The sequence below is a fragment of the Coregonus lavaretus genome, assembly GCF_964263955.1.
Source record: "Coregonus lavaretus genome assembly, chromosome: 1".
Classification (NCBI taxonomy): Eukaryota; Metazoa; Chordata; class Actinopteri; order Salmoniformes; family Salmonidae; genus Coregonus; species Coregonus lavaretus.
In genome coordinates this window covers 81,680,940-81,692,703 of record NC_139988.1, presented here as the reverse complement: position 1 = coordinate 81,692,703, position 11,764 = coordinate 81,680,940, and the positions used below count along the sequence as shown (strand labels likewise).

The following is an 11,764-nucleotide window of genomic DNA, read 5'->3' as shown; positions in this document are numbered from 1 at the left end:
ATGGGTCATGGTTCAGCATACTGGTACACTATCATTGTGTAGCACTGAACCTGAGTGGACGATGTATACATTGCACATGTATTCAGTTCTGCAAGCCCCTTTGCTTGAGTTTGACCTCAGAAACATCGCCAATCCTCAGAGTCGTGAGGGAAATAAAAATGTTGAGGCTGTAAATGAGCGGGTAGAGAGCGGAGTCAAGAGAGAGTGAACTATAGCTCAACTCAAGACAAGACCAGGCCTCCATCAGAGAGGGTTTTACTTTTCAACACAGATTCTCTCCAATGGGAGCTAAGGACTGAAATTACAAGACAACAGAGGGAGAAAGAGAATGGATGACAGAGGAGGCAAGTGAGAGAGCGAGAGAGAGAGAGAGAGAGAGAGAGAGAGAGAGAGAGAGAGAGAGAGAGAGAGAGAGAGAGAGAGAGAGAGAGAGAGAGAGAGAGAGATATGAAAGGATAGGTCATGTCAGGATTCCAGACGGCTGCCAAATGTTTTTTTTTCTATCTCTGTCCAGGAACCTAACATTTCATTACAGAAAATTCCCCCTTTACTGCACACTGCATTTTTATCAGGCCCAGTAACTAGACCCTTTCTGTACTTTACCATCTCTCCACGGTCTCATGTCTACTGGTCATAGCACTAGCCACACACACAAGTCCTGCCAAAAGAGAAGTGCAGTGTGCAGTCAATTGTCACTGTATGAAGACTTTACATTGGTTAGTGCCTTCAGAAAGTATTCATACCTCTTGACTTATTCCACATTTTGTTGCGTTACAGCCTGAATTCAAAATTGATTAAATATGATTTTTTCCTCCCACACATCTATACACAATAATACCCCATAATGACAAAGTGAAAACATGTTTTTAGACATTTCTGCAAATGTATTGAAAATAAAATACAGAAATATCTAATTAACATAAGTATTCAAACCCTTGAGTCAATACTTTGTAGAAACACCTTTGATGGCGATTACAGCTTTGAGTCGTCTTCAGTTTAGCGCATCTGGATTTGGGGATTTTCTCCCATTATTCCTTGCAGATTTTCTCACGATCTGTTAAAACCTCTAAAAGTGTACTAAGCTAACATTTGTCATGATCATACGATGGATCATTTAGCTATATGATTTAGAATTTTAGGACCCCCCCAAAAAATGAAAAATATATTTGATAAAATATTGAATTTGGCCTTCACTACTATAGCCCATAGAAACGCATTGAATAACATTAATAAAAGGCAAAAAGTACAGTAAAAAAATAAGAATACGTTTTTGAAGTGTCTGTCCTATATAGATATAAGAAAGCTCAGGAAATATGTTTATATATATGTGTATACTGCGCAATCGGAAAGTATTCAGACCTCTAGACTTTTTCCACATTTTGTTAGGTTACAACCTTATTTAAAATTGATGAAATTGTTTTTTTTCCCCCTCATCAATCTACACACAATACCCCATAATGACAAAGCAAAAACAGGTTTTTAGAAATTGTAGCAAAGTTATAAAAAATAAAAAGCTGAAAATACACATTTAGTAGTATTCAGACACTTTACTCAGTACTTTGCTGAAGCACGTTTGGCAGCGATTACAGCCTCAAGTCTTCTTGGATATGATGCTACAAGCTTGGAACACCTGTATTTGGGGAGTTTCTCCCATTCTTCTCTGCAGATCCTCTCAAGCTCTGCCAGGTTGGATGGGGAGCATCGCTGTACAGCTATTTTCAGGTCTCTCCAGAGATGTTCGATGGGGTTCAAGTCCGGGCTCTGGCTGGGCCACTCAAGGACATTGAGACTTGTCCCGAAGCCACTCCTGCGTTGTCTTGGCTGTGTGCTTAGGGTCATTGTCCTGTTGGAAGGTGAACCTTCGCCCCAGTCTGAGGTCCTGAGCGCTCTGGAGCAGGTTTCCATCAAGGATCTCTCTGTTCTTTGCGCCGTTCATCTTTCCCTCGATCCTGACTAGTCTCCCAGTCCCTGCCACTGAAAAACATCCCCACAGCATGATGCTGCCACCACCATGCTTCACCGTAGGGATGGTGCCAGGTTTCCTCCAGACGTGACGCTTGGCATTCAGGCCAAAGAGTTCAATCTTGGTTTCATCAGACCAGAGAATCTAGTTTCTCATGGTCTTAGAGTCTTTAGGTGACTTTTGGCAAACTCCAAGTGGGCTGTCGTGCCTTTTACTGAGGAGTGACTTCTGTCTGGCCACTCTACCATAAAACTCTGGTTGGTGGAGTGCTGCAGAGATGGTTGTCCTTCTGGAAGATTCTCCCATCTCCACAGAGGAACTCTGGAGCTCCTTCAGAGTGACCATCGGGTTCTTAGTCACCTCCCTGACCAAGGCCCTTCTCACAAGATTGCTCAGTTTGGCCGGGCGGCAAGCTCTAGGAAGAGTCTTGGTGGTTCCCAACTTCTTCCATTTAAGAATGATGGAGGCCACTGTGTTCTTGAGGACCTTCAATGATGCAGACATTTTTTGGTACCCCTAGATCTGTGCCTCGACACAATCCTGTCTTAGAGCTCTACGGACTATTCCTTCGACCTCATGGCTTGGTTTTTGCTCTGACATGCACTGTCAACTGTGGGACCTCATATAGACAGGTGTGTCCCTTTACAAATCATGTCCAATCAATAGAATTTACCACAGGTGGACTCCAATCAAGTTGTAGAAACATCTCAAGGATGATCAATGGAAACAGGATGTACCGGAGCTCAATTTCGAGTCTCATAGCAAAGGGTCTGAATACTTATGTAAATAAGGTATCTGTTTTTTATTGTTTTTTGCGGGGGAAAAATCTAAAAACCTGTTTTCGCTTTGTCATTATGGGGCATTGTGTGTAGATTGAGGAGGAAAAATATTTATTTAATCAATTTTAGAATAAGGCTGCAACGTAACAAAATGTGGAAAAAGTAAAAGGGTCTGAACACTCCGAATTCACTGTATATATACAGTATGTGTATATATACACATTACCAGTCAAAAGTTTGGACACACCTACCCATTCAATGGTTTTTCTTTATTTGTACTACTTTCTACATTGTAGAATAATAGTGAAGACATGACAACTATGAAATAACACATATGGAATCATGTAGTAAACAAAAAAGTGTTAAACAAACCAAAATATATTTTATATTTGAGATTCTTCAAAGTAGCCACCCTTTGCCTTGATGACATCTTTGCACACTCTAGGCATTCTCTCAACCAGTTTCACCTGGAACGCTTTTCAACAGTCTTGAAGGAGTACCCACATATGCTGAGCACTTGTTGGCTGCTTTTCCTTCACTCTGTGGCCCAACTCATCCCAAACCATCTCAATTGGATTGAGGTCGGGTGATTGTGGAGGCCAGGTCATCTGAAAATAGTAAAAATAAAGAAAAACCCTTGAATCAGTAGAGCAAAACAGAGAACACCACTGTGTTCATGAGAGTCTCCCGTTTCCATAGAGTGGTCACAATATTTTGTAGGCCATTCGGACGCTACATACATTTTTGTGAGAAGACCGATTTTCAGGATGTCTCATGGTCTGACAAACACCGCTGTAGCTCGGCCACCTTCCACTGCAGATGGGGCCAGCTCACAAAGACAGATGAAGTGGATTGAGACGCAGTCCAGGCAAAAACCCTGATATCTCTACTTGAAACTGACGAATTTTGATGAGGATATTTTTATTATGTTACTTAGATTGACGCACTGCTGCGTCAATATACTCTTAAGGATGAAGTTAGATTGGGAGTGGTGGGAAAACAGCAATCTTCAAGTCTTTCCACAGATTTTCAAGGGGATTCAAGTCTGTGCCAATCAAGGACTTTCACATTGTTGTTCTGAAGCCATTCCAGCCTTGCTTTGGCTGTATGCTTGGGGTCATTGTCCTGTTGGAACGTACATTTTCTCCCCAGGCTAAGGTCGTTTGCACTCTGAAGCAGGTTCTCATCAAGGATTTGCCTGTATTTGGCTCCATTCATTGTTCCCTCTATCCTTACCAGTCTCCCAGTCCCTGCCACTGAAAAGCATCCCCATAGCATGATGCTGCCACCACCATGCTTCACGGTAGGGATGGTGTTAGATGGGTGATGAGTTGTGCCTGGTTTTCTCCTGACAGCGGCTTTACATTCAGGTCAAAGAGTTCAATTATTGTCTCATCAGACCACAGAATCTTTGGCCTTATGATCTGTCTTTCACGTGCCTTTTTTCTATCTCCAAGTGTGCTGTCATGTGCCTTTTTCTCAGGAGTGGCCTCCGTCTGGCCACTCTCCCATTAAGCCCAGATTGTTGAAGTGCTGTAGAGACTTGTCCTTCTGGCAGGTTCTCCAATCTCAGCCAAAAAACTTGGTCACCTCCTTCTTGCCCGGTTGCTCAGTTTGGTCGTATGGACAGCTCTAGGTAGAGTGTGGGTAGTTCCATATTTTTTCAATATCCCAATGATGGAGACCACTGTGCTCTTGGAAACTTTCAACACTCTAGAAATTGGATGCACCTGAGCTCAATTTGGAGCGCAAAGGGGTGTGAATACTTATGTAAATTAGATATTTCTGTATTTCATTTTCAATAAATTTGCTAACATTTCTAAAAACATGTTTTCACTTTGTCATTATGGGGTATTGTTTGTAGATCGGTGAGATTTTTTAAAATATTTAATCAATTTTGAATTCAGGCTGTAACACAACAAAATATGGAATAAGTCAAGGGGTATGAATACTTTCTGATTGCACTGTATGGATACATCTGAGTATACCTCATGTTTTTATACATACCTCCCAATGGCATCAAAGCATGATTTACAAGAAATGTCAAGTTATGACATGTATTTCCAGATAGGCTTGGACCCTGTACAGTAAGAGCACAGCTGCATTACAGTGAAGGACTAGAGTACAATATGTCATTCATTCCAGTGAATCATGAGTCAGTGGAGCGGTGACTGAACCAGGGTTGACCCCTCTAACTAACAGAGAAAAACACATCGTGGAAGCAGTTATGGTTTATGACATCACCACCCCAACTCTCTCCATGACACTTTTCCTTGGGAATGGTTCTATCCAGCCCTCTCCTAGAATAGTATCAGGCAGGGAGACCTGAGGGATATACTGCGAAGCAGGATCACTGAGTTAGCCAGCTAACTTGGATAAACAACCCGAAATAACTATTGATATGTGTTTTTGGTTGTTGAGTCAATTAGACCATGCTCATTTCAAGCTTATCTTAAAAAATATATATATACATATATTTCAGAATATTTATGCAAGTTTACTGGCTAACTCATTGATCCTGCTTTGTAGTATATCCCTCAGGGTCCGTTTATATCAAGCGTGTCCGAGTAGGAGTGCTGATCTAGGATCAGTTGAACATTTTAAATCACAACGGGGGGGGGGGGGGGGGGGGGGACCTGATCCTAGATCCTAGATCAGCACACATACTCTGAGACGTTGTCCCATACAGAGATGTAAGGCCAGAGGGTCTACAGTACAATAAGGTCAGACAGTTTAAAAGCCCCCACCCAACTCCAGCAGTACAGTACAGTTCATTAATGTAAAAATGAAAACGCAAAAAGGAGGTTGCATTTGGGTTGTGTAGCTAGCATTCCATTTGGCTAGCTGCAATATCTCTCTTTTCACAAAATCGTCATATTAGTAATTATATTTAATTTCACCTGTAAGAATAACAGAATGTCATAATATTATAGTAATGTACTAACAATGCAATAATAATGGAACGTGTGTGTTATAGTTGAGAAAAACATAAGAAAGGAGAGGCTAGCTGTAAAATGTTGCTATTCCCATTCTCTTCATCCACACACACACAATGCCAGCCTGAGGTTGATCAAGAATGTATGTGAGGAAAAGCTAAATAAAGTAAAAGAGCAAGGGAAAACAGACACAGAATCACTTGGTCATTTAAATGTTTGATCATTGAAGAAGAAAAAACCATTCCATCCTGAATGAATCAGGGTGTGCACCATTTGCAAAAAAATTACATAATAATCTGAGCAAAAATGCTTCTCTAGGATCAGGCAAGCCTACACATTTAGCTGGTTATTTGTGACTTATCTGTAGACACAGATCCCTGTGTTTCCTTCAGTGACCATAAATAGCTTTCAAAACACAGTCTTGAGGTGCAACTGTGGAGTGGGCTGACACAGCTGGAGCCAAAATGGCCTTAGCCCTTAGATGACATAAAAATCTATTCAAAATCAACAATCAACTTTTCATACATGGCTGTCTCAGTGCCAATCTAAACTAGTCATACAAACACCACTTTTCAAGTATCATCACATTTTATAATAAGGATCCCGTATCCCAAAAAACAAAAATCTAATTCACAAAATGTCATAATTCAACAACAAAAAATAATAAAACAAAATAAAACAAAAGCAAGCATTTAGAGAGAAGGCAGATTTGGTCCTTTTTCCCCCCCCCCAAGGTCTGGCAATTGGCCGTGACATCATTCTGTGACATCAGCGAGGTGTTCCACGTGGAGGTGTGGCCTCAGCCCAGCCCAACGTCCAGTGACATCATCACTACAAAGCCCAGGATAGAGGTCCAGGAAGCCAACTTACCGTTCCCACTTCAAGACAAAATACATGGACAGTGTTAATCAATGTTGGTATAGTTATACAGTACTTCAATCATATACAATACATTGAGACACAGAGATAAGCAGAGCACATGGAAAGATTAAAAGACAGACAGACAGACAGAGATAATGCCAGAATGAGACATAGAATGACATATATACAGACTTAAAAAACTGTCAGGTTCCTAAAATACACACACAGACCCTAAACACGCGAGCAGGCACACACGTCACAGTGACAGTCGACCCACACACGTCACAGTGACAGTCGACCCACACACGTCACAGTGACAGTCGATCCACACACTCACAGTGACAGACGACCCACACACTTCACAGTGACAGATGACCCACACACTTCACAGGTACATTCGACGCACACATACTGTACGTTGGGTGTTGAAGAGAGGACAAGTCAAAAGGACAGCTCGCTCCCTGTCTCGCTTTTTAAAGCAAACAATACGCCCAAGGTTGTGAAAACATTCCAGGGGGACAGTGTCTTTGCTCCACTACCACTCCCACATGAACACAAAGACAGTGATTGATCTAGTCTGGCTCAGAGTCACAGAGCTATGAACAACTACGCACAGAGTTGGAACCAAGGTGGGAAAGGACAGAAAAATAAAAGACAAAAAAATTGGTTTTGTTCTAGGCCTATGCGGTCTGTCTCTTACCTATGCTGTCTGTCTCTTACCTATGCCGTCTGTCTCATAACTTTACTCCCACCATCTCTTTATCTGTTGATGTATTACTAGGAAACGTTGTTCCACTGTTTTCTAAAGGGTTGGACATGGGCTAAGCCTTGACTAAGACATGGGTTAGGAGATCGCGGTAACTATAACATCTCTCTCCCTCTCTCCCTCTCCCTACTCACCTGAGTTGAGCCTCTGGGATGATGTCATCAACCACCACATACACCATGGCCCCAGCAGCGAAGGCCAGGGCGTACGGCAACAGTGGTTCTGCCAGCACCACGGCAACGGCGCCTAGCAACCCGGCGATTGGTTCTACCATCCCACTGAGCTGTCCGTACCTGAGGAGAGAGGAGTTAGTTAAAACCCTAGTTAGTACCCTTAATGTCCCCTTCGGTCATTGGTTGTCAAACAAAAACAATTCCTTTAAATATACAGTTGCCTTCAGAAAGTGTTCACATCCCTTGACTTTTTCCACATTTTGTTGCGTTACAAAATGGGATTAAAACGGATTTCATTGTCATTTTTGGTCAACGATCTACACAAAATACTCTGTAATGTCAAAGTGGAAGAAGAATAACAACATTTATAAAACATCTATGAAAAGTAAAACACTAATATCTTGATTAGATAAGTATTCACCCCCTGAGACAATACATGTTAGAAATACCTTTGGCAGCGATTACAGCTGTGAGTCTTTTTGGATAAGTCTAAGAGCTTTGCACACCTGGATTGTACACTATTTTCACATTATTATTTTAAAAACTCTTACCAAACTCTTGGTAAGCAACTCCAGTGTAGGTTTGGCCTTGTGTTATAGGTTGTGCTGCTAAAAGTTTAATTAATCTCCCAATGTCTGTTGGAAAGAAGACTGAACCAGGTTTTCCTCTAGGATTTTGCCTGTGCTTACCTGTATTCTGTTTGTTTTTTTATCCCAAAAAACTCCCTAGACCTTGCCGATCACAAGCATACCCATAACATTATGCAGCCACCACCATGCTTGAAAATATAAAGCATGTTACTCAGTGATGTGTTGTGTTTGCCCCAAACATAACACTTTGTATTCAGGACAAAGTTAATTGTTTGCCAATTAGTTTTGCATTATTACTTAAGTGCCTTGTTGCAAACAGGATGCATATTTTGCAAAAAATGTTTATTCGATAAAGGCTGCCTTCTTTTCACTCTGTCATTTAGGTTAGTATTGTGGAGTAACTACAATGTTATTGATCCATCCTCAGTTTTTTCATTTTACAACCATTAAACTCTGTTTTAAAATCACCATTGGCCTCATAGTGAAATACCTGAGCAGTTTCCTTCCTCTCCGGCAACTGAGTTAGGAAGGACGCCTGTATCTTTGTAGTGACTGGGTGTATTGATACACCATCCAAAGCCTAATTAATAACTTCACCATGCTCAAAGCGATATTCAGCGTCCGTTCTTCTTTTTACCAATCTACCAATCAGTGCCCTTCTTTACGAGGCATGGAAAACCTCCCTGGTCTTTGTGGTTGAACCTGTGCTTGAAATTCACTACTTGATTGGAGGAACTTACAGATAATTGTATGTGTAGGTTACAGAGATGGGGTAGTCATTCAAAAATCATGTTAACCACTATTATTGAACACAGAATGAGTCCATGCAACTTATTATGTGACTTGTTAAGCAACATTTTATGGCTTGCCATAACAAAGGTGTTGAATACTTCTTGACTCAAGACATTTCAGCTTTATATTTTTAATTATTATGTAAACATTTTAAAAAAACATACTTTTTTTGTTGTTGACATTATGGAGTATTATGTGTAGATCAGTGACACAAAATCTCAATTTAATCAATTTTCAATGCAGGCTGTAACAACAAAATGTGGAAAAAGTCAAGTGGTGTGAATACTTTCTGAAGGCACTGTAAGTTAAGATGCAGAGAAACTGTGATGATCATATGGAAATACTGTTTGGATATTAATAGTTGTTACTCACCAGAAGGCTTTCCATGTGGACATCCCTGCACCTCGCAGAGGGAGGCTCACCGCAAGGCCCTCTGGGAAATTCTGGATCCCTATGCCAATGGCCAAGTTCCTGTGAAACACGTGATGATAACGCTTTAGAGGACACCACTTCTTAGATTGTTGTCTGATGGCCTTTCAGATTACATTTCTTATTACCATTACCCTAATCAATGGTCGTTCATTGACATTGGTTTAGAGGCCTAAGTGGAAGAGATTTCAGAGCATTGAGTTTGCATGTGAAGCATTACATTCACTTTAATAGAGTTGGAGCAGGCTAAGTGGCTAAGTGAGGTAGAAGTGTGGCTGGTGGGTGGGTGGTTGGGTGGTTGGTTAGCTAGGAGGAAACTAGATCTGAATGATAATGTACAGTACATAGCATGGGGAAAAACTGCTGTCAGTTTCCGGGGTCACTTATAAGGCAGTCGTGCTCAGACTACATTACACAGAGAATGAGTCAGCACTGGAGGAAATCATCATCATCACAGTAAAACCGCAGAGACTATGGATAGGGGCTCATTCTCAGGACAGGAAATGAGCTGGAAACAATTGCTAAGGAGACACATGAGGAGAGAGTTGGATGTGAAGAGTTGGGAGTTAGGCAGAAAACGGATACTGCTAAACAGTTAGAAGAGAAGAAACTCAAATCTATTCAAAACAACAACACAGCACTCAAGTCACCCCATCCCAGGCCAACCAAAGCATCAATAAACTGAGGCTAACAGCACACACTACATTCCACACTATTAGCAGCCAGGGTGGTAATTCAACAACATGCTCATAACCAGGGTGTTTGTTTGTCTGCTCACACTCCACTGCATCCTAATCGGACCACTTCAGTTCCCGGGGGGCAAGGAACTCAGCAATACCACACACTGGTGTGTTTGGGAGGAACGTTTTGGGTTTCCTACTTCCCTCTCTCCCTGTGAACTACTCTTTGGTACAGAGTCAAGAGCCTGCCCTCGGAGAGAGAGGATTAATGACAGCTAGTCACGGAAATGCTTACAGCGTCCACCGCCCGGGAGAGAGAGGGACACAGAGAGAGAGAGAATGAGAGAGAGAGAGAGAGAGAAAGAGAGAGAGAGAGAGAGAGAGAGAGAGAGAGAGAGAGAGAGAGAGAGAGAGAGAGAGAGAGAGAGAGAGAGAGAGAGAGAGAGAGAGAGAGAGAGAGAGAGAGAGAGAGAGAGAGAGAGTAATGTAGTACAGTCGTGGTCAAAAGTTTTGAGAATGACACAAGTATTGGTCTTCACAAAGTTCGCTGCTTCAGTGTTATGAGATATTTTTGTCAGATGTTACTATGGTATACTGAAGTATAATTACAAGCATTCCGTAAGTGTCAAAGGCTCTTATTGACAATTACATTAAGTTTATGCAAAGAGTCAATATTTACAGTGTTGAGCCTTCTTTTTCAATACCTCTGCAATCCGCCCTGGCATGCTGTCAATTAACTTCTGGGCCACATCCTGACTGATGGCAGCCCATTCTTGCATAATCAATGTTTGGACTTTGTCAGAATTTGTGGGTTTTTGTTTGTCCACCCGCCTCTTGAGGATCGACCACAAGTTCTCAATGGGATTAAGGTCTGGGGAGTTTCCTGGCCATGGACCCATAATTTCGATGTTAAGGTCTGGGGAGTTTCCTGGCCATGGATCCACAATTTCGATGTTTTGTTCCCTGAGTTATCACTTTTGCCTTATATCAAGGTGCTCCATCATGCTGGAAAAGGCATTGGTCGTCACCAAACTGTTCTTGGATGGTTGGGAGAAGTTGCTCTCGGAGGATGTGTTGGTACCATTCTTTATTCATGGCTGTGTTCTTAGGCAAAATTGTGAGTGAGCCCACTCCCTTGGCTGAGAAGCAACACCACACATGAATGGTCTCAGGATGCTTTACTGTTGGCATGACACAGGACTGATGGTAGTGCTCACCTTGTCTTCTCCGGACAAAGTGTTTTCCGGATGCCCCAAACAATCGGAAAGGGGATTCATCAGAGAAAATGACTTTACCCCAGTCCTCAGCAGTCCAATCCCTGTACCTTTTGCAGAATATCAGTCTGTACCTGGTGTTTTTCCTGGAGAGAACTGGCTTCTTTGCTGCCCTTCTTGACATCAGGCCATCCTCCAAAAGTATTCGCCTCACTGTGCGTGTAGATGCACTCACACTTGCCTGCTGCCATTCCTGAGCAAGCTCTGCACTGTTTCCTTGCAGGTAACCATGGATAACAGAGGAAAAACATTGATTTCAAGTAGCACCCTCCTTTTAAAACTTCCAGTCTGTTATTCTAACTCAATCAGCATGACAGAGTGATCTCCAGCCTTGTCCTCGTCAACACTCTCACCTGTGTTAACGAGAGAATCACTGACATGATGGCAGCTGGTCCTTTTGTGGCAGGGCTGAAATGCAGTGGAATATTTTTTTTTCGGATTAAGTTCATTTTCATGGCAAAGAGGGACTTTGCAATTAATCAGATCACTCTTCAAGGCATTCTGGAGTATATGCAAATTGC

At 42.0% G+C, this 11,764-nt stretch overlaps 1 protein-coding gene across 1 annotated transcript in view; it reads right to left on the bottom strand.

Annotated features, from left to right (window-relative positions):
• Positions 1 to 5,869: 5,869 nt before the first annotated feature.
• slc39a11 (solute carrier family 39, member 11) overlaps positions 5,870 to 11,764 on the bottom strand; it is a 160,097-nt gene continuing 154,202 nt past the window's right edge. Inside the window, exons 6-8 of the mRNA XM_084171580.1 lie at positions 9,233 to 9,331; positions 7,440 to 7,598; positions 5,870 to 6,556 (exon numbers count right to left, since the gene is read on the bottom strand). Coding sequence (XP_084027706.1) covers positions 6,478 to 6,556; positions 7,440 to 7,598; positions 9,233 to 9,331 — 337 coding nt within the window. The 3' untranslated portion in view covers positions 5,870 to 6,477. The remainder of the gene's footprint in view (positions 6,557 to 7,439; positions 7,599 to 9,232; positions 9,332 to 11,764) is intronic.